This window comes from Bubalus kerabau, chromosome 17, assembly GCF_029407905.1.
Source record: "Bubalus kerabau isolate K-KA32 ecotype Philippines breed swamp buffalo chromosome 17, PCC_UOA_SB_1v2, whole genome shotgun sequence".
Classification (NCBI taxonomy): Eukaryota; Metazoa; Chordata; class Mammalia; order Artiodactyla; family Bovidae; genus Bubalus; species Bubalus kerabau.
Window position 1 is genome coordinate 43,295,219 of NC_073640.1, and position 23,513 is coordinate 43,318,731.

Below are 23,513 nucleotides of genomic sequence, written 5' to 3' on the forward strand. Positions count from 1 at the left end.
GTTGCTTCCTGACCTGCATACAGGTTTCTCAAGAGGCAGATCAGGTGGTCTGGTATTCCCATCTCTTGAAGAATTTTCCACAGTTGATTGTGATCCACACAGCCAAAAGCTTTGGCATAGTTAATAAAGCAGAAATAGATGTTTTTCTGGAACTCTCTTGCTTTTTCCATGATCCAGCAGATGTTGGCAATTTGATCTCTGGTTCCTCTGCCTTTTCTAAAACCAGCTTGAACATCCGGAAGTTCACGGTTCACGTACTGCTGAAGCCTGGTTTGGAGAATTTGAAGCATTACTTTACTAGCGTGTGAGATGAGTGCAATTGTGCAGTAGTTTGAGCATTCTTTGGCATTGCCTTTCTTTGGGATTGGGATGAAAACTGACCTTTTCCAGTCCTGTGGCCACTTCTCAGTTTTCCAAATACATATTGTACTTGAAAAGAAAACTAAATCACCAGAATTTGGGAGGGTTTGCTGCTTATGGATTACAGAAAACTAAATTGCTTACCAGGTCCTAGAGTTCTGTGTTTGCTTTGGTTTGCCAGAATGGGCCACAGTATTAATTGCACATTTAAGTACACAAAAATTCGACTTGAGTTTCGCAGAAGAGGAGGAATGTAATCACCAGAAATGATTCATGTTAAGGTTTGAACTCGCTACTGCGTTAAAGGTGCCATTGCTCTCAGCTCATTTGAACACAGTGGTCTAGTAAGTGTGCAGGTGTTTCATGCACCCCAAGTAAAGGCTGAGACCACTGGTAAAACCCAAAGTAAGCCAGGAGAGCTGTGCTACTCATAGAACTGGCCTCTGATGAGATACAGAGTTTGCGCTACTTCCTTTATTGACAAAGTCTTCCCTATGAGGAAAAAAAAAAATGGCAGCTAAACTAAATAGTATATGTACTGATTGCAGTAGTTGATTTTCTGACACAGGATTCTTGTCTCATCAGAAAGTGGTAGTAATCAGTGTCTAGCCCACGGTGGCCAGTCTCTGCACTACACTTTAAGTAACGCTGCAGCACAGCCAAGGCCTGTTCTACAGTAGTTACTGTTACCAAAATCATTACACTCCAAGGCAGGAAAACCATTAAGATAAAAAAGGCCCATCTGCTACCACTGCCTTTGCTGCAGAAGGACACCTTTTATACACATCTTCCTTCTCTGTGTTTCATGGATCTTCCCAGATTCTCATCTTAACATTATTTGTTTTCTTGATTTCTACAGAGACAGAATAAATCCTTTACTCTGCAGATATGTATGGCAAAGATCTTTCATGACTGCTGAAACATTTTTATTTTTCTCTCGTTTAATTACAGCCCCATTGAATCTGGCAGGTGGGAAGGCAGTGGAACTTTCATCTGGGCCCAGAACCAATGGTTCTGGGTCTGCAGAACCAATGGCAGCACCTGTAAAAGCAGCAGCAAAAGAAAAAATAGCTTCCTTCTTGGGGAACAGATGATCTTGTGGCCACAGTAACTGTTTGTGCTCTGGTTTCAGCTGAGTGACTGCTACCGAGGAGTGGTGTTTGACAGCCTGGAGACACTCTTTGCTCGGAACGCAGCTACCGCTCTTCTCTGCCTGTTGAAGGCCATCGGCAATCGGGAGCACATCTATGTCATCAACATGGCCCAGGATTACGCAGCCATGAAGGCCCAGGAAAAAGCCAAAAATGAGCAAGAAGGTAAGGCCATCCCCTCCTGGGCTGTCCTTCTAAGCCCTATAAATCTTTCCTTTAAACAGAGCTCTAGGCTTTTTACATTCCTTCCCTGCTGTGAGCACCCATTAGGCTTATGTTGCTACATCTGCCATCTCATTGGTGCCCCACCTCTGCCCTGGAGGGTGGCTGGGAGTTCTTATTTCCACTTTGCATGTGAGGCAATTGAGACAGAAGGGACCTGTTGAGAGATGATAGAAGGAAGGATGGAACCCAGCTCTTCTCACCATAGGCATCTTCCTCTTTCCCCCGACATCACATTACATCCCTTCATCTTCTCTGTAATTACAGCCTACCTGAGGGTATCACAGGGCTTCCAGGTGGCTCAGTGGTAAAGAATCCACCTGCCAATGCAGAAGATACAGGAGGTTTCAGTCACTGGGTTGGGACAGTCTCCTGGATGGCAACCCACTCCAGTATTCTTGCTGGAAAAGTCCTATGGACAGAGGAGCCTAGCTGGCTACAGTCCATGTGGCTGCAAAAAGTCAGACATGACTGAGCAACTGAGCACTGACTGAGAGAGCCACATCACAGGTCCCATCCTTACTCAGGTGACCCGTTCATTAGCTTGTCGGTTTTAAGCCCACTGTGAATTTCCTGTAAGACCAGAGTAGAGCTTGTAACTTTAGGAAACAGTTTCTACATTCTAGCCTATTGTGTACCAGGCACTGCAGCAGATTGTGTACACTTAAAATGTCTTTAAAGGACACTTTGGGTCATTTAGTCCTGACAAAGATTATTGCCCCCATTCTACAGATGTGGAAAACGAGGCTCACAGATATCAAAAGTTTTGTGTAAGATCACAGAGCATATTAGTAAGATCTGCGTAACTCTGAGTTCTTTGCTTTTTTGTCATTCCAGTGGCCTGTAAAAAATTTTCAATGATTGAAAAGTGCATACACACATACACAAAGAAAGTAATGTTAGCTTAAGTTCCAAATTTAGACAAAAGCAGACCCAGCAGATCTTGGCCCCCAAGGGAGAGGACGGCACTACCCCTCAGAGGCAGAATCCTGCTTCAGCCTCAGCTCCAGTCATATCACTGCCCTTCCTCACTCAGCCTTGCCTCTGTCTTCCAGAACAGTCTGCACCTTTTCCTTTTAAGGAAATATTTACAAACACTGAGCTATCTTAGTTCATAGTGAAGTGAAAGCTGCTCAGTTGTATCTGACTCTCTGCGACCCCATGGACTATGCAGTCCGTGGAATTCTCTAGGCCAGAATACTGGAGTGGGTAGCCTTTCCCTTTTCCAGGGGATCTTCCCAACCCAGGGATCAAAGCAGAACTCAAAGACTGCTTCCTTTTATTCTCATCCAGAGATTGACCAGGCATCTCTCAGCAATATTTCAACCTCCAGATTCCTAGTTTCCAGAAAACTCATTTCCCATCAACAATCAACTTTTGAAAGAAAGTATCTCTTTTCATTTTCTCAATTACCTGTAGTTTTCACAGTTGCAATATAGGTTCCTATTCCCTTAATCATTTTAAAAAGTCCTGAGGCAGCATACAATATTATTATATTAGAATCTAGCTGTTATTGAACATTTATGATTGTGCCAGGCACTGGGCCACATGCCTTACATGATTGCTTATTTGATCCCCACAACAGCCCTGTGAAGGAGGAATTATTATTCTGATCTGTTACTATCCTCTGTAAGTGTTAGAGACTAAGAACTCAAGATGTAGATCTCTGAGCCCAAAGCTCAAACTTAGGGAAGCACCAGGACAGACTGTGGTGCCTGTGACATGTGCAGAAGCAGCCCAGAGCCTTCGTGCCAAGTGTGAGCCACACTTCAGGACCTGGAATCTGCAGGGTGTGGAAGTTGACAGTTCTGTCACCTGAGCACTTTGGTGGCTTGTGTTAGTAATGGGTAAAGTCAGTGGGTGGTATATTACTTTCCTATTACTCCTGTAATACACTGCTTCAAGCTTGATGACTCACCACAGATTTGTTCTCTGACAGTTCTGGGAGTCAGAAGTCCTAAAATTGAGGTGTCAGCAGGGCCATGTTCCTCTGGAGGCTCTAGGGGAGAATCCTTCTCGCCTTTTCTGGCTCCTAGAGGCCCCCTGCATTCCTCGGCTCGTGATTCCTACCTCGCAACTCTCTGACCTCTGCCTCATTGTCCCCTCTTCTTCTCTGACCCTGACCCTCCTGCCTGCCTCTGGTGGACCTCTGTGATTATATTGGGCCCACTCAGATAATCCAGGGTCATCACCCCAACTCAAGATCCTTAATTTACTTACATTTGCAAAGTTCTTTCTGCCATGTAATGTGACATATTCACAGGTTCTGGGCATTAGCACGTGAACCTCTTTGGGGCCTATGTTCAGCCTACCACAGATGGAAACCACTGTGGGAACTGTGTGAGTTCAGGAAAGCCCACCAGAGATTAGGAGGCCGCCTGTGGTACCCGCCGCCTCTCCCTGTCACACACGCACCACAGCCTGCTTAGGCAAGAGCTAAACCACTGGGGTCCCTGCAGCCAAAGGTGGTGAGTGAGTTTTTCCCACCCTCCTGTTTGCTCCCCACAGAGCACAAACGCAGAGAAGCGCAGAAGAGAGAGAAGGAGCGTCTCCAAAGCATGGATGAGGAAGAATATGATGCCTTGACAGAGGAGGAGAAAATAACCTTCAACCGAGAGGTTCAGCAAGCCCTGCGGGAGAGGAAGAGGAGGTCAGTGTCCGGGGCTGGTCAGAAGGGAAGCACTGCCACTGGGAGCAGTTTCCGTCAGGCACACAGCCCATCCTGGAGGCTGGGGTCATCGGGGCCACGGGAGACCTGGGAGGATGACTTGCTGAGAGCAGAAACAGGTATCTTGCACAACCAGGGTGCTGGTTGCTGCAGCCTTCCCACGCCTCCATTCTCCTGTCCTTCCTTCTTTCTGGGGGACCTGTGGGACCCAGGGCTAGAGGCTGTAGTGTAAAAAGAGGAGGGGCTTCTGGCCCCTGCCCTCCTGCTGTCTTCCCTGAGAGCTACGGCTCATCAGCCTCTGTGCTCAGGTGTCCACAGATGGTGACCCCGAGGGCCACTCTTGTGGGCATGGTGGTTGCCCTCCATAACTTAGCCATTTCTCCTCCTTTCCTGGCCAGCATCTTGGCCTTTGGTAGTGCCGTCCATACCGAGGTCTGACTGCCACTCCCACTTGCTCCTTAGCCTGGGCAGTTCAGCAGAGACCCTGGGTAGGCTCCCAGGCCAGTGCTCTCAGCCACCTCCTGTGCCCATCCCTGGGGACCACACAGGACTGACTGAATCCCCTCCATACCGCCCATGAGACATGGCCCACAATTGGATGCTGTCTCCGATACAGGTGGGCAGTGTCCTGTCCTCAGATCTTCAGACATGCCAAGGGATTGAGGGGGGTCTACTGCCTACCCCTCCCTAGGATTCCAAACACTGGTGGGGGGGCAAGATGCTACCTGTAATTTAATCCGCTTTTCTCCTCTCCCTCTACCTCCAGACTCCTCCCACTGGCCCCCAAAGAGCTTTTATGTCCTCTACAGTATCAGTATATATATATATATACCCACATCTCCTGCATGGTCTACTGTAAACATGCCTGGGCCTCAGGAATCCCAGCTTTGGGATTCCAAAAGAATCGCTTTTTTTTTTTTTTTTTTTCTCATTCAGATCATTTACTTTCAGGCATTCATCTCACAGTGGACTTAGAAAATGCAAATCTGATTCTCAGAGCTCAGCAGTGACTTGTTTGTAACGCACACACACACAAAGTGATGAAGTAATGATGAGTCAGCTTCAGTGAGCAGAAAGCCACAGCAGCCGGAACAACCAGGGATTCCCAGAGATGAAAACAAATGGATTCCGTATCTTCATCCCCTCCACTCTTTGTTTATACATGGTGCCCAGGCTTGGTGCCCTCTCTGCCGTTAGCAGCAGGGCAGACACGGCTGAATCCATAGCTGGAAAGGAAAGAAAGAGAGAGAAGGAGAGGAACGTGGCCTTCAGCTCTAGCACCATGGCTCCAAGTGGGCCACAGTGGGGACGGCTGTGGAAAACATCATTTCTTCTTGTCTACACCTCAGACATGAGTGTAGAAAGCTGGGCCTCATCTGTACTGATATCAGAACAATCTTTGAAAGTTGTTTTTTAAGAGTGATAACATCTAGCTTATTTATAGCCCTTGCCTCACTCTCCTGTGAAAGGAGATTGAAATAGAATTAGAGATCAGTTGAGAATTCCTCTTAGTTGAACATCAGATATCAGTTTTACTAAATGACTATTCAAAGGTAGATGTGAACCATCCTTTCCTCCTTTCTTCCCTTCTTTTCTTCTCTTCCCTTCCATCTTCCTTCCTTCCTATAACATCCAGCTTTCTTTTGTTCTTTCCTGGTTTTTGTGCTGAAGAAAACTCTGCGCCACGTTCCCCCACCAGGTGATTGCAGCAGGGGAGGGGCTCGGGCAGGCCCCTCTGAACTCTTTTCTTCTCTGCCTGACTTAATGAAGGGAGCTAGAGAGACTGGCAAAGGAGATGCAGGAAAAGAAGCTACAGCAGGAACTTGAGCGACAGAAGGAAGAAGATGAGCTAAAACGGAAGAATAAAAAGCCAAAGCAGGGACCCGTAAAGGAGGAGCCGTCCACGAAGAAATCTCAGATACCAAGCCGGCAGGTAGCAACCCTCCCTGGCCCCTCAGCGGCAGGCAGGTGCAGAGTGGCCCGCCACCAGAGCTAGCATATCAGCCCAGCACATCTCCCCTCCAGAAAGCTGGCCTAGGAGTGTGCAGACTCTGTGGTGGAGCAAAAGGCAGGAGGAGAGGGATCAGCATTTTCTGAGCACTGACTGTGTGCCCCGTGCTTTCTTGTGCTTCCCATAATCCTGTCCTGTTACATCCTGTCCTTCCTCAGAGGTTCAGAGACATGAACCCCATCCAGAATTTAACAGGACGAGCTGTAACAGTTGTGTGCGTGCACAGATCTGGCTCCTTCTGCTGTCTCCTGCATCCCCCTGGATGGTGTTAAATAGACTGGTGGTGAAGAGCTGTTTGCAGTGAGCCACCAAGTCAGTGTGTTCAACCAGGAGCTGATCCTTGACCGCAGTCAAGGGAGATGCTCCAGCATAAGCTGTCCTTGTGAGTATCAGTCTGCCTGTCACGTCTCTGCCCACTGTGATATACGGTACCCAGGCTTGGTGCAGACTGGCCAGAGCAACGTCCAGGGTAGCGCTAGTGGCTGAGGGTTGTGGCTAGCTGGGGTGCACAGTGGCCACTCCAGCCCCGAGAGTTCTGAGGGAAAAACTAAAGCCAGACTCCCAGACGAGGTGCAGACTGGTCCCAGGAGGCAGGTGGAAGAGCAGAGGAATCAGTGTCCAGGAGTCCCCATCAGGTAGAGCTCAGGAAGGAGCATGTCTGAGCACTTAAAACTTAGGCACCAAAACAAGGATAAGAAACAGGCTCCTGCAAGCTTCCAAATGCAAGTCCTCCCCTCAGTAGGCGCTTCTTCCACACTCAGTCCACTTCCACTTGGAACAGGATATCTAGGCAGAACTCTGTAGATGGGAACATACAGCAGGCACCCAGCCCTCCACTCCCCCACACAAATAAGGCAATCCACCCACTCCAGGAGACAGCGTTGCCCGTACTGTTGTGTCAGCTCTCTCCAGGCTGTAGAGACGGACATTTAGCGGGGAGCTGATGCAGTGCAGAGAGGGGATAACCAGCCTGGGCCTCTCATGCCTCCACACCTGAGCTTATCAAAGAACGACCCCCAGACCTGTGAAGCCTCCTGGAGGGTTTCATCAGGAGGGGAGAAAATCAGAATCCACAAAGCAGTAACAAAAAGAATAAGGTTGGTTTCTCTCTGCAAGGTTCATTAGATAAAATACAGGTTTGTTTAAGAGGCTGCAGTGTAGCCAGATTCTGAAACCCTGTCTGTCCCCAGCAGCACTGATTAATCTGTATACATAATCTGTATAATTTTAATAACTTGGCACTACAAGACCTTTTACTCTGTGACAGACACTGTTACAAGCTTTTTACATGTACTCACACATTTAACTTTCAGTGGTCCTCTGGGGTAGTTATTAATATTACTGTCAACACGATACAGATGGGCCCAAGATGTGGCTTGCTCACCCATGGTCACACAGCTAACAATTGTGAGACCAGGTTTGGACCACTAAACTCAGTGGCCTCTCCAGAGGAAAGGCTCGTCTTGAGCATCTTTTCCTGTTGATCCTTCAGAGCAGCAGCTGTCAACCAGGAGTGAGCATTACAGCTGCTATGCATAATGCCCGGCCCCAGCTGGCTCTATGACAAGGAAGGACCACAGAGTGAATCTTCTGAGAAAGGCCCCCACACAATCCATAGGCACAGCCCTGGTGTGCATATGAGGGGCTGGAATCCTATGAGGCCATCTTACAAAGCAGAATGCCCTCTTTCTCCTTCTTTTGCGATTTGCTCTCCCCGAAAGAACTGTTTTAAGAATGTTTTATGTGTTTTTGCCTTCTAGATTCTTACTTTTTCCAAACTAGAGGTGAAGATGGACGCAGTAGAAAGAAAAGTGTCCGTCAGAGAGCAGGTAGCTGTGGAAAAGGAAGAATGGATAAGAGGAGGAGGAACCTCTTGTCAGATATCAACACACTTTGGTTTCCTCTTGTCCAGGAGCAAGAAGACAGCGAGGGGGACCTCCCGAAGGACACTGACAAGAACATGGCCCAGAAGTTTAAGACCTTCGAGCTGACCCTGAAGGACATCCAGAATATCCTCACGTACTGGGACCGGAAGCAGGGAGTTCTGCTGCATCACATCGGCGCTGAGGACATGAGCCATGAGGACGGGGCCGACCAGCGCCAGGTTCCCTCCGGAGGACGCCGAGGCCGCAAGGACCGGGAGCGGGAGCGTGCGGAGAAGGAGCGAGCCGAGAGGGAGCGCCTGGAACGGGAGAGGGCCGAGAGGGAGCGGCTGGAGAAGCTCCGCGCCCAGGAGGAGCGCAGCGACAGAGGCGAGGGCGAGGAGGAGGACCACGAAGGGAAGAAGGATCTGGGTGTGCCGTTCATAAACATCCAGACGCCTGACTCCGAAGGCTCGAGCTGGAAGCAGGCCCTGGAAAATGAGAGGCTTCCTAAAGGGGAACAGGTACAGACTTTCCTCCAAGACAGAGATGTAACGGTCAGGTAGCCAGGCAGACGTACAGAGCTAGTCCTTGTAAATGTGTTTTTAACACAAAATCCAGATCCCCTTAATTCCATTCATCTCTGATATCCCTTTGAATATAAAACAAAAATGGCTAAAAGGACCTTTTTCTATGTGATGAAGTATCCATAGGAGGTTCCACAGATCTAAACTATTCCATCTAACCTTATAAAAAGCCACTCATAAAGTTAATTTTAGTATTGACAATACTCTGTTATGGGTTGGCAAGGCAGGTATACTTCGGGGGTGATGCAAATGGCTCAACTATTCTAAAATTTCTTTCCCATAAGCTTCCCACCATGACAGAAATTATACGACCAGACAGCTTCTTGTTCCTAGAAACAAAAGCATCGTATTCAGAAACCCCTTTGGCAGTGATTTGGAGGGGATGGTTATTATAACCTTTCATCCCGGGACAAACTTTTTCGGTGAAACACCAAAAACAAATATTTGAGGCTACAGGTCATATAGTCTCTGTCCCAAACACCCACCCCCAACAATGGATATGACTGGAGATGACTCTGTTCAGATACAGCTTGATTTACAAAAGCAGGTAGCAAGCCAGATTTGAACAGGGGGGCTGCAGTCTACCCACTGGTTTAGTTTGGTATTTATCAGAAACTAGATGCAACCTTCCAGTACTTTGGCCACCTCATGTGAAGAGCTGACTCATTGGAAAAGACTCTGATGCTGGGAGGGATTGGGGGCAGGAGGAGAAGGGGACGACAGAGGATGAGATGGCTGGATGGCATCACTGACTCGATGGACGTGAGTCTGAGTGAACTCTGGGAGTTGGTGATGGACAGGGAGGCCTGGCGTGCTGCGGTTCATGGGGTCGCAAAGAGTCGGACACGACTGAGCGACTGAACTGAACTGAACTGAACTGAGATACAACCTTAAAAGTAGAGAGCAGAGCCTGAGAGGAACCATGAGTTAGACTTGTTTAAAGAACTTCCTGCATCTATTAACTTAATAGGGGATGCAAATTATTCATCCCTTTCCTCACAGATATTCTGAATCCTGGGAGTTAACTCTAGCTACATGTTAGTCAGGAAGTGTCTTCAACTTTCTGACCAAGAGAGTTAGCAACACAGGATTACATGAAGATAGTTACTTGCTCGAGCTAATAGCCTGTTTGGTCCACTCAGGTGGCCTCATGGTTGTGATGACAACAGTTAATCAAGGGATAGCATCCTTTTTCTGAGGGTTTTACAAGCTGAGGAGGAAATTGCTACCAGATTTTCAAGCCATCTGCTCTGGATGGCTCTCATTCATTATATATCCGAGTAGAATGGGAAATGCTACACGAATAAGTTGACTCTCTCAAGTTTCTATTTTGACTTCTCTCTTCATTCCCATCTTTCACGCCATCCCCAGAACTTTGATGTGCTTTTTTTTTTCTTTGCTGTATATCACCTGCTCTAGCCCTAACCCTCTTTTACCTTTGAAAAGAAAGAACACTTAAAGGTAGAAGAAATATTAACAGGGGATCTGAAAATAAATGAAACAGCTCTATACTATAGACATCAGAATAGTAAGAGATGGTCTCTTTAAACAGAGGTTTGAGTCCCAGCTGTGTGCTAGGCCATGTGCTATATCAGCCTAGCTCCAGTCCTAATGAACTTTACAGTCCAGTTGCAGAGATAAGACCGTCAAGCAATCATAATAAAGTGACAAAGGTTATGATAAGGGAGGGAGCCTGAAGCCCATAGCAAGAGCCCCAGCTGGGTCTGGAGGTGTGGGGTCTGAAAAGACCTGCAGAGCTGTGTCAGAGGCCCATTACACACCATCCCTGACGCATGCCTATATCAGGGCATCTCCTGAGAAAGTCGAGAGAAAGGAGGGAGGGTCTCACCATCCTGTGCTCTTTCAGGGAGGCTGTTAGGGGTAGCCTGCCCTCTACACCAGAAATTCATCTTGATGTTTTCCTTTAGATCCTAGACATCTTGGGCCTGGGTTCCTCTGGACCACCTATCCCACCACCTGCTTTATACTCAATCATCTCCTACCCTGTGAAGCGACAGCCTTTGGCCATGACAGAAATCCTGAAGCATTTCGTGTTTATAACTCCACCCTCTGAAGACTTCTCCCTGATGGAGGAGAAAAGAGAAGTGGAAGCAGAAACAGAGCTTTCAACCACCCCAGGCTCCTCAAAGGTAAATGGAGAAACTTACCCTCCTGACCTTGGCGAGACTTCATATGGGCCCTCCATGCAGCCAAAAATTGAGCCCGGGGTTGATGTCAAGCTCACCAGGGTGTTTGCCTCCACTCACTTGGGATTCCACCCAAGCCTCCCTGAGCTGCACCTTCCCTGGGTCTGACTCTTCCTATGCCCCCAATTAGAGACTAAAAATGACACTTGTTGATTCGCTCTGAAGCCCATTTGCAAAAAAAAAAAAAAGTGAAACTAGCTCTTTTAAAAAGGTAGCAGAATGTATTGTGAAGCTAAGGTAATTCACACAGAGCAGAAGAATACAAGAGTCAACAGACACAAGGAAACACACGCCATTAGAGAAAGAAAAGACTATTAAGAAATTATATGGGGAAGATTGGATAATTTGGATAAAGTTGCTTTTTATCTCCTTGCCTGACACAGTGCAGTAAAAGTAATTCCACCTAGATTAAAAGGATAAGTGATCAAAATGAAATCATGTAAAAGTAGAAAATTGATTTTTACATATACAGTTAATGGAATAAATTAAAAAAGAAAAATAGATTTGACTAGTAATATGAAGAATGCATGGATATTAAAAATTACAGAGAGGCTTTCTGTTCCCAGAGGAGTAGTTCAGTTCTGTCGCTTAGTCATGGCCAACTCTTTGTGACCGCATGGACTGCAGCACGCCAGGCTTCCCTGTCCATCACCAACTCCCGGAGCCTACTTAAACTCATGTCCGTAGCATTGGTGATGCCATATGACCATCTCACCCTCTGTCATCTCCTTCTCTTCCCACCTTCAATCTTTCCCAGCATCAGCATCTTTTCCAATGAGTTGGTTCTTCACATCAGGTGGTCAAAGAGGAGTATGGGGGCCAAAATTTGAATTGCCTCCTAGCTTTCTTCCTATAAACCATGCATGTTAGCAAAAAAAACAAAATCAGCAGCAAATAAAGCTATCTATAGGCCCTGCTTACACCTCAATTAGGTAACAGAGAGCCCCAAACTTCAGTTTGGTAGTAAACAGACAATCAACATCAGGTCTCAGCACTGGGGGCAGGCCTTACTTGGGCAGAGTCCAATAAAAAGGTAAAAAAGAAAATATTGCCACCATCAGAGGTGACTACTACACCAACCTCTTTTCTGAAAATTGAACCTTAAGGGGAAAGAGTTTAGCTTTCTTTAACTTACAGTTTTAGAAGGAACTCAGGCTCATCTCCAGTGCATGAAGGAAAGCTCTTCTTTCTAGGAGAATGGCAGCTGAAATTATAGAAAGAATGGTAGAATTAGAAAGGCACCGTTCTGATAATCCCCAATGACGTACTTGATTAAGGAGTGCCAGGGGATTCCTGGAGTGCTGGTTTGCTGGAGAACAAGACACTCACTCTGAGCCAGAGCGTCGTCCCATGGGTGGCTAGCTGGCTGCAGAGAGGGAAGTCCGCTTTGCCATGGCCAAGATCTGCGAGCATCGCTGCGGCCACACAGACACCCTTTGCGTCTGTAATCGTGAGTCAACCTGACATCATTTGTTGCCCAGTGTGACAGAGTATGATGCGCACAGCATCCTCTCTGAATCTAATCAAGTTTTTAAATCTTTTTTTCAGCTTACATGAAATACAGGAAATAAGTAAGTTTTAAGGGACACTCTGAGAACAGTCAAAAGATTTGCAGACTATGGAATATTCTGTCATGATACAGATTTGGTCTATGAAAAAAAATCAGTGTGATTGGGAGGTAATGAGAAATATAGATTAAAAAAAAATACTACAGAAGCACAACAACAAAATGCAGTATGGGAACACACTCCAGACCAGCTTCCAGCTTTCTCTGGAGCGTTGGCCTCCCTTCAGGGAGTCGGGTACCAGAGAAAGCCCTAGACTCCTCTCCACATTTCCCTCCTACAATAGTGTCATAGTCTGGGCCCTGCCATTCTCAGCAGTCGCCAGCATCTTGAACCTGGTGAGGTCACCCCAGACTGCAAGCAGAGAGGTCACCCCAAACCGCAGGCAATGTCATGGGCATTCCTGTCTCCTGCTTCTGTGGTCGTAAGATGAATGTTTAAGACCCTGTGCTCATTTTCAATTTAAGACCCAGGAGGAGCAAATCACCTTGTCTAAAGGGAGCAAACAGAAAACGAAAGAAAAAGAGAAAGAAAAGACGGATCAGCCGCGTGAGACTCAGAAGGAGAAACGCCGCATGGCCTTCAACAGGAAGGGCCTTTCTGCAGGAACTTCTGGAACCATTGCTCCGCTGTCAGATGTAGAGCAGAACAACTTAACTGGGCAGCATTCCCAGGAGAAATTCACCAGGTGGGCCTCGGAGCCACCCAGGGAGGGGAAGGCCAAAGCTCCAAATGAGGGTGTGGCTCTCACAGCCTCAGATGGGAACCGGGTTGTCCTGACTGTTAAGGACCTCCGTGGCGGTCAAGGATGACCATGCCTAACCGCAGCAGGACCAGACTTCTCCCAGGCAACAGTCCTGTCTTCTCTTGGCCCAAAGGAAGCATCCTCACAGTAAAAGCATGTGTGGTCATTTTCAGGCTGAATCATTTCCGGTGGATCGTGCCTGCCAACGGTGAGGTGACATTGCGCCTACACTTCTGTTCCAACGATCTTGGGATCTTTGACCAAACATTTAACTTTGAGATCCTTGGAACTCACCGCCAGTACCAGCTTTACTGCCGAGGTGTCAGCACTTACCCATACATTTGCCAAGACCCAAAGTAAGTGTATTTTGTTCTTAAAGAAAAGATTGGCGGATACATTTTTGTTTTCCCCCATGGGACTTTGAACAAGGTGCGTCTTAATAGAAATGTGGAACCGGGGCAGCATCCCAGGCCCTCTTATACTGGGCTCCAGAGCCATGGACACTGAGTCACAGAAATGACACGGTACCATGTGGCTAAAATAGAATGCTAGCAGATGTGAAGGGCAAGGGGATATCTTCCTGTGTGAAGTTAGTTGGTTTATTTAACTATTAAGCAAATATAAACAGATTTTATATTTGCTGTAGGACTTTTATCCTGTAACCTCAGTATATGTGGGTATCTCCACAGGCAGATTTTTTTCCTGAGTACCAAACACTGAGCCCCTTATGCACCACATAAAGGCCCCTGGCTTGAGCAAGCCAGGGGACTTTTTATAGCTTGTACACCTAGAGGAGTTTTGGTGTTTTTTTTTTTTTGCAATTCTCACCAAGGGGCCACGTCAGACAGGGAACTCAGAAGCTGGTTAAGATCCACCAGAACTAGATTTCCTTAGGGTTTCTCAGGACTTCTTCTAGCTAGGCACACTAGAACAGGAAGTCCAGCTCAGTTTCATCATCAGCCCCATTATGAAAGACACTACTGGGAATATTTTTTTCTCAGGTTCAAACTGTACTGTCTTCCCTCAGGGTTGGTTCCATAAATGTCCTCAAATTAAGAGTCGTTCCAGAAATGTCCTCAAATTAAGAGTTGTTCTGTCTCCAGACTCCTTGACCCTTTGCTGAACAGGGAATGTTGGGTTCATGTATACATCATGTGGAGGCATTCAGACACTTCTCTCCTCTTTCTCCTCTGTGTTCAGGGTGGTATTCCCTCAGCAGAAGATGGAAATGAAGGCAAATGAGGTCATCTTTAAGAAGTATATTGTGAGCATGGAGAGGTTTCACTTCGGACCACTGCTTTGTGGGAAATCAAGAGATAAGTAAGTGTTCCATTATTTCAAAGCAGATTTCAGACTGCTGGGTTGGATGCATGAGGAGTACAAGCCAGGGTGCCTGTGTATTAATAGTAGATCCAGCTCTTACTGACATTGCCTCAGGCAGCCCTGATCCACAGATCAGGAGAAGTGGGTTCTTGTGCCCCAAGTTTCTGCTAAGCTCTCAAGTGATTGAGGATGCTGTTTTCCCAGATGGGGTGGCCTAGAGGAAGACCCAGTTTGGGTAGGGGAAGGGTAGAATGTAGAGTTTACTTGGGTGTGTGTTCAGTTTGAGATGCTTGAGAGATACAGCTAGAAGCCACAGAAAGCAAGGCATAGTCTATATGGTTTTTGTTGTTGTTGTTGTTGTTTTTTGAAGTTATTTCAGATGACAGATTTAATTCTTTTCCTTACAAGTAAAAGCTGCAATTACCACATTAGAACTTCAATGCAGAATATCTAATACATATAGAGCTTCAGTCTCAGGCCTTGAGGAGTTGTGAATGAAAGTTACCACACCGTTGGAGTCTGTGGATATCAGTATATTGTCCTTTCCCTTCCACCATTCCATCTTTCCGGTTTCCAGTGTAGACAAATTCCATTAGGAGTGGTACGAATACCTACTCCATTTCTTGCAAAGATTCCAGAAAATGTTCTTGTACCATCCCCGTCTAACACACAGGGGTGATTTTCTGGACTCTGCAGTTTCCTCTAGACCACCAGCTTTGTCTACCTCCTTCATGTTATAAATATCGAAGGTGAGATTCCAGAGGTGTGAGGCGACCTTCCCAAAGACTCAGAGCCAGAATCTGGCAAAACCAAGACTGGAACCCAAGATTTTGGACCTTGATCTTCAGCAGAAGTGGGACCTCTTCTCCAGGAGGGACTTTGAAAGTGAGCCAGAGGATCATCAGTGTAATTGAACAGGCAACAGAAAGCTGTTGTAGTCCTGGGAGCAGGAGTGTGAAGTCATGCCTTTTTTTTTTTTAATTTTATTTTATTTTTAAACTTTACAATATTGTATTGGTTTTGCCAAATATCAAAATGAATCCGCCACAGGTATACATGTGTTCCCATCCTGAACCCTCCTCCCTCCTCCCTCCCCATTCCATCCCTCTGGGTCGTCCCAGTGCACCAGCCCCAAGTATCCAGTACCGTGCATCGAACCTGGACTGGCAACTCGTTTCATACATGATATTTTACATGTTTCAATGCCATTCTCCCAAATCATCCCACCCTATCCCTCTCCCACAGAGTCCAAAAGACTGCTCTATACATCAGTGTCTCTTTTGCTGTCTCATATACAGGGTTATTGTTACCATCTTTCTAAATTCCATATATATGTGTTAGTATACTGTATTGGTGTTTTTCTTTCTGGCTTACTTCACTCTGTATAATAGGCTCCAGTTTCATCCACCTCATTAGAACTGATTCAAATGTATTCTTTTTAATGGCTGAGTAATACTCCATTGTGTATATGTACCACAGCTTTCTTATCCATTCATCTGCTGATGGGCATCTAGGTTGCTTCCATGTCCTGGCTATTATAAACAGTGCTGCGATGAACATTGGGGTACATGTGTCTCTTTCAATTCTGGTTTCCTCAGTGTGTATGCCCAGCAGTGGGATTGCTGGATCATAAGGCGGTTCTATTTCCAGTTTTTTAAGGAATCTCCACACTGTTCTCCATAGTGGCTGTACTAGTTTGCATTCCCACCAACAGTGTAAGAGGGTTCCCTTTTCTCCACACCCTCTCCAGCATTTATTGCTTGTAGACTTTTGGATCGCAGCCATTCTGACTGGCGTGAAATAGTACCTCATAGTGGTTTTGATTTGCATTTCTCTGATAATGAGTGATGTTGAGCATCTTTTCATGTGTTTGTTAGCCATCTGTATGTCTTCTTTGGAGAAATGTCTGTTTAGTTCTTTGGCCCATTTTTTGATTGGGTCATTTATTTTTCTGGAATTGAGCTGTAGGAGTTGCTTGTATATTTTTGAGATTAGTTGTTTGTCAGTTGCTTCGTTTGCTATTATCTTCTCCCATTCTGAAGGCTGTCTTTTCACCTTGCTTATAGTTTCCTTTGTTGTGCAGAAGCTTTTAAGTTTAATTAGGTCCCATTTGTTTATTTTTGCTTTTATTTCCAATATTCTGGGAGGTGGGTCATAGAGGATCCTGCTGTGATGTATGTTGGCGAGTGTTTTGCCTATGTTCTCCTCTAGGAGTTTTATAGTTTCTGGTCTTACATTTAGATCTTTAATCCATTTTGAGTTTATTTTTGTGTATGGTGTTAGAAAGTGTTCTCGTTTCATTCTTTTACAAGTGGTTGACCAGTTTTCCCAGCACCACTTGTTAAAGAGATTGTTTTTAATCCATTGTATATTCTTGCCTCCTTTGTCAAAGATAAGGTGTCCATGTGTGTGTGGATTTATCTCTGGGCTTTCTATTTTGTTCCATTGATCTATATTTCTGTATTTGTGCCAGTACCATACTGTCTTGATGACTGTGGCTTTGTAGTAGAGCCTGAAGTCAGGCAGGTTGATTCCTCCAGTTCCATTCTTCTTTCTCAAGATAGCTTTGGCTATTCGAGGTTTTTTGTATTTCCATACAAATTGTGAAATTATTTGTTCTAGCTCTGTGAAGAATACCGTTGGTAGCTTGATAGGGATTGCATTGAATCTATAAATTGCTTTGGGTAGTATACTCATTTTCACTATATTGATTCGTCCAATCCATGAACATGGTATATTTCTCCATCTATTAGTGTCCTCTTTGATTTCTTTCACCAGTGTTTTATAGTTTTCTATATATAGGTCTTTAGTTTCTTTAGGTAGATATATTCCTAAGTATTTTATTCTTTCTGTTGCAATGGTGAATGGAATTGTTTCCTTAATTTCTCTTTCTGTTTTCTCATTATTAGTGTATAGGAATGCAAGGGATTTCTGTGTGTTAATTTTATATCCTGCAACTTTACTGTAATCATTGATTAGTTCTAGTAATTTTCTGGTGGAGTCTTTAGGGTTTTCTATGTAGAGGATCATGTCATCTGCAAACAGTGAGAGTTTTACTTCTTCTTTTCCAATTTGGATTCCTTTTATTTCTTTTTCTGCTCTGATTGCTGTGGCCAAAACTTCCAAAACTATGTTGAATAGTAATGGTGAAAGTGGGCACCCTTGTCTTGTTCCTGACTTTAGAGGAAATGCTTTCAATTTTTCACCATTGAGGATAATGTTTGCTGTGGGTTTGTCATATATAGCTTTTATTATGTTGAGGTATGTTCCTTCTAGTCCTGCTTTCTGGAGAGTTTTTATCATAAATGGATGTTGAATTTTGTCAAAGGCTTTCTCTGCATCTATTGATATAATCATATGGTTTTTATTTTCCAATTTGTTATGTGGTGTATTACATTGATTGATTTGCAGATATTGAAGAATCCTTGCATCCCTGGGATAAAGCCCACTTGATAATGGTGTATGATCTTTTTAATGTGTTGTTGGATTCTGATTGCTAGAATTTTGTTAAGGATTTTTGCATCTATATTCACCGGTGATATTGGCCTGTAGTTTTCTTTTTTTGTGGGATCTTTGTCAGGTTTTGATATTAGGGTGATGGTGGCCTCATAGAATGAGTTTGGAAGTTTACCTTCCTCTGCAATTTTCTGGAAGAGTTTGAGCAGGATAGGTGTTAGCTCTTCTCTAAATTTTCAGTAGAATTCAGCTGTGAAGCCATCTGGACCTGGGCTTTTGTTTGCTGGAAGATTTTTGATTACAGTTTCAATTTCCATGCTTGTGATGGGTCTGTTAAGATTTTCTATTTCTTCCTGGTCCAGTTTTGGGAAGTTGTACTTTTCTAAGAATTTGTCCATTTCTTCCACGTTGTCCATTTTATTGGCATATAATTGTTGATAGTAGTCTCCTATGATCCTTTGTATTTCTGTGTTGTCTGTTGTGATCTCTCCATTTTCATTTCTAATTTTATTGATTTGATTTTTCTCCCTTTGTTTCTTGATGAGTCTGGCTAATGGTTTGTCAATTTTATTTATCCTTTCAAAGAACCAGCTTTTGGCTTTGTTGATTTTTGCTTTGGTCTCTTTTATTTCTTTTGCATTTATTTCTGCCCTAATTTTTAAGATTTCTTCTACTAACCCTGGGGTTCTTCATTTCTTCCTTTTCTAGTTGCTTTAGGTGTAGAGTTAAGTTATTTATTTGACTTTTTTCTTGTTTCTTGAGGTATGCCTGTATTGCTATGAACTTTCCCCTTAGGACTGCTTTTACAGTGTCCCACAGGTTTTGGGTTGTTGTGTTTTCATTTTCATTCATTTCTATGCAAATTTTGATTTCTTTTTTGATTTCTTCTGTGATTTGTTGGTTATTCAGCAGCGTGTTATTCAGCCTCCATATGTTGGAATTTTTAATAGTTTTTCTCCTGTAATTGAGATCTAATCTTACTGCATTGTGGTCAGAAAAGATGCTTGGAATGATTTCAATTTTTTTGAATTTACCAAGGCTAGCTTTATGGCCCAGGATGTGATCTATCCTGGAGAAGGTTCCATGTGCGCTTGAGAAAAAGGTGAAATTCATTGTTTTGGGATGAAATGTCCTATAGATATCAATTAGGTCTAACTGGTCTATTGTATCGTTTAAGGTTTGTGTTTCCTTGTTAATTTTCTGTTTAGTTGATCTATCCATAGGTGTGAGTGGGGTATTAAAGTCTCCCACTATTATTGTGTTATTGTTAATTTCTCCTTTCATACTTGTTAGCATTTGTCTTACATATTGTGGTGCTCCCGTGTTGGGTGCATATATATTTATAATTGTTATATCTTCTTCTTGGATTGATCCTTTGATCATTATGTAGTGACCCTCTTTGTCTCTTTTCACAGCCTTTGTTTTAAAGTCTATTTTATCTGATATGAGTATTGCTACTCCTGCTTTCTTTTGGTCCCTATTTGCATGGAAAATCTTTTTCCAGCCCTTCACTTTCAGTCCGTATGTGTCCCCTGTTTTGAGGTGGGTCTCTTGTAAACAGCATATGTAGGGGTCTTGTTTTGTATTCATTCAGCCAGTCTTTGTCTTTTGGTTGGGGCATTCAACCCATTTACGTTTAAGGTAATTATTGATAAGTATGATCCTGTTGCCATTTACTTTATTGTTTTGGGTTCGAATTTATACACCGTTTTTGTGTTTCCTGTCTAGAGAATATCCTTTAGTATTTGTTGGAGAGCTGGTTTGGTGGTGCTGAATTCTCTCAGCTTTTGCTTGTCTGTAAAGCTTTTGATTTCTCCTTCATATTTGAATGAGATCCTTGCTGGGTACAGTAATCTAGGCTGTAGGTAATTTTCTTTCATCACTTTAAGTATGTCTTTCCATTCCCTCCATGGCTTGGAGAGTTTCTATTGAAAGATCAGCTGTTATCCTTATGGGAATTCCCTTGTGTGTATTTGTTGTTTTTCCCTTGCTGCTTTTAATATTTGTTCTTTGTGTTTGATCTTTGTTAATTTGATTAATATGTGTCTTGGGGTGTTTCGCCTTGGGTTTATCCTGTTTGGGACTCTCTGGGTTTCTTGGACTTGAGTGATTATTTCCTTCCCCATTTTAGGGAAGTTTTCAACTATTATCTCCTCAAGTATTTTCTCATGGTTTTTCTTTTTGTCTTCTTCTTCTGGGACCCCTATGATTCGAATGTTGTAGCGTTTAATATTGTCCTGGAGGTCTCTGAGATTGTCCTCATTTCTTTTAATTCGTTTTTCTTTTTTCCTCTCTGATTCATTTATTTCTACCATTCTATCTTCTAATTCTACTATTTGTTGCCTCCAGAGTGTTTTTAATTTCATTTATTGCATTATTCATTATATATTGACTCTTTTTTATTTCTTCTAGGTCCTTGTTAAACCTTTCTTGCATCTTCTCAATCCTTGTCTCCAGGCTATTTATCTGTGATTCCATTTTGATTTCAAGATTTTGGATCAATTTCACTATCATTATTCGGAATTCTTTATCAGGTAGATTCCCTATCTCTTCCTCTTTTGTTTGGTTTGGTGGGCATTTATCCTGTTCCTTTACCTGCTGGGTATTCCTCTGTCTCTTCATCTTGTTTAAATTGCTGAGTTTGGGGTGTCCTTTCTGTATTCTGGCAGTTTGTGGAGTTCTCTTTATTGTGACGTTTCCTCGCTCTGTGTGGGTTTGTACAGGTGGCTTGTCAAGGTTTCTTGATTAGGGAAGCTTGTGTCGGTGTTCTGGTGGGTGGAGCTGTATTTCTTCTCTCTGGAGTGCAATGAAGTGTCCAGTAATGAGTTATGGGGTGTCTATGGTTTTGGGGTGACTTTGGGCAGCCTGTATCTTGGAGCTCAGGGCTGTGTTCCTTGATGCTGGAGAATTTGCTTGGTATGTCTTGCCCTGGAACTTGTTGGCCCTTGTATGGTGCTTGGTTTTAGTGCAGGTATGGAGGCGTTTGATGAACTCCTGTCAATTCATGTTCCTTGGAGTCAGGAGTTCCCTGGAGTCAAGGTTTGGACTTAAGCCTCCTGCTTCCAGTTATTGGTCTTATTTTTACAGTAGTTTCAAAACTTCTCCTTCCATACAGCACCATTGATAAAACATCTACATTAAAGATGAAAAGTTTCTCCACCATGAGGGTCACCCAGAGAGGTTCACAGCGTTACATGGAGAAGAGAAGAGGGAGGAGGGAGTTAGAGGTGACCCGAATGAGATGAGGTGGAATCAATAGTGGAGAGAGTGGGCTAGAGTAGAGAATGGAATTTCAAAAATACAATGTTAAAGAAAAGAAGAAAAAAAAAAAACAAGGTCACAAAAATTATAAAAAATATATATATGAAGTTTGCTTTAAAAAAAATCTTTTTTTTTTTGCAAAGTAATAGTAGGTTATAAAAGTGAAAATTAAAGGAAAAATAGAGAACTTAAATTTTTTTTTAATTAAAAAAAAAAAGAAAGAATGATCGTTAAAAATAGTAAAAATATATCTAGGACTGTCTCTGGTTTTGTTGTGGGTATTGTGGGGTCAGTTCATTTTCGGCTAGTTCCTTCCTCCGACTTATATTTCTCAAGATCTATAGGCCCCTTCCTATGTATTCAGTACTAACCACAGGGTTTTAATCTATTGCCTGTAGCTTCCAAGGTGGTTCCCTCTGTTATAGCTTCTTCTGTTTGCTGGTCTCTTCAGTGTCTGGTTTCCGCCCTGACACGAAGGGGACAGTGGTGGACACTTTTTTTTTTAGGCTCACTTGTTCAGTTGCGCTGTGGGGAGGGAGGGACGCTGCAAACAAATAACACTGGCGTGTGCTCGCAGTGCCTCAGCCACACTGGGTCTGCCCCCGCTCATGGTGCGTGTAGCCTCCCTGCCCACACTGCTCAGGCTCTAGGTTGCTCCGCCGGGAACCATCCGTGGCCGGCCCTGGGCTGCTTGCACCTCCCAGGTCCAAGCCATTCAGATTCAAGCACTCTGGTAGTCCTCAGAGGCGCAGACTCGGTTGGGCTTGCGTTTTGTGCCCTTCCCAGGTCTGAGCAGCTCAGATGATGAGGTGTTTAGCAAGCACGATTGCTGTGACTTATCACCTCCCCGCCGCTCGGTTATCTAGATGTACAACCGGCGCACCTTCTCAGGTGGATGTTGACCGTCCAGACCCCCAAGAAGTTTTAGTTAGCAAAGAAGCCTGCTTACAGTTTTATGGATAATGTCTCTCTGAGGCTGCGATTGACCCCTTCTGGCTCTGGCTGCCTGTCACCAGAAGGGGATGGTCTGCAGCCGGCTATCTCTGTTCAGTCCTTTGTTCCCTGCACAGGCCTGGCGGTGTCTTAGGTTAGGGCTGGCTTTTCACGTGGTAGATATCCCACAGTCTGGTTTGCTAGCCGGAATTATTTCGCTCAGATAGCGCTCAGGGTATTCAGGCCAGATCCTTACTCTAAGCGATGCAGCCCGCGCCGCGCCTCCCTGCCCAGCCCCCGCTTGCTAGTGGCGTGTGCAGGCGTCTGCGCTGCTTCTCCGCTGGGGGAGTTACCATAGGGCTCGCAATCTGCAGGTTTTAATTGTTTATTTATTTTTCCTCCCTGTTATGTTGCCCTCTGTGCTTCCAAGGCTCGGCACAGATTCGGCAGTGAGAAGGTTTCCTGGTGTTTGGAAACTTCTCTCTTTTTAAAACTCCCTTCCTGGACAGAACTCCATCCCTCCCTCTTTTGTCTCTTTTTTTTTCTTTTATATTTTTTCCTACCTCCTTTCGAAGACTTGGGTTGCTTTTCTGGGTGCCTGATGTCCTCTGCCGGCATTCAGAAGTTGTTTTGTGGAATTTACTCGGCATTTAAATGTTCTTTTGATGAATTTGTGGGGGAGAAAGTGCTCTCCCCGTCCTAGTCCTCCACCATCTTAGCTCCTCCTATATGGTTTTGGTTCTCAGAGGAGAGTCTGTTTCAAGACAAAAAAATGCCGTGGGTCTGATGAGATCACCTAAATGAGAGTATGCAGTAAGGCGAGAAGGACCATGGATGAAGCCCTAAAGAATTCTACCACTCACAAGAGATAAGAGGGCAGGGGCTACTGGTGGAAACCGGGGGAGCATGGTGTCCTGGAGCCACGAGAAGAGGGCGTGGCCATCATGTTGATTGTGGCAGGGAGGGTGGAAAGGTGATGACATCAGCATCCAAGGGGCTTAACAACACGGAAGGCATAGGACTCTCTCAGGGGCTTTCTGAGGATGAAACCCAAGTAAAGTGAGTTGAGGAGTGAGTGGGAGGTGAGAGAATAGAGACAGAGTGTGGAGGTGGTTCTTTGGAGAAGCTTGACTGTAAAGGGAGATGGAGGCAGCTGAGGACA

The 23,513-nt window shown here is 44.6% G+C and overlaps 1 protein-coding gene across 1 annotated transcript in view; it reads left to right on the forward strand.

Moving 5' to 3' along the window:
• The window catches only part of HYDIN (HYDIN axonemal central pair apparatus protein), a 419,919-nt gene that overhangs the window by 339,102 nt on the left and 57,304 nt on the right, over positions 1-23,513 (forward strand). Inside the window, 9 exon segments of the mRNA XM_055554109.1 lie at positions 1,493-1,676; positions 4,242-4,383; positions 6,172-6,334; positions 8,173-8,260; positions 8,263-8,798; positions 10,790-11,011; positions 13,101-13,321; positions 13,552-13,734; positions 14,579-14,698. Coding sequence (XP_055410084.1) covers positions 1,493-1,676; positions 4,242-4,383; positions 6,172-6,334; positions 8,173-8,260; positions 8,263-8,798; positions 10,790-11,011; positions 13,101-13,321; positions 13,552-13,734; positions 14,579-14,698 — 1,859 coding nt within the window.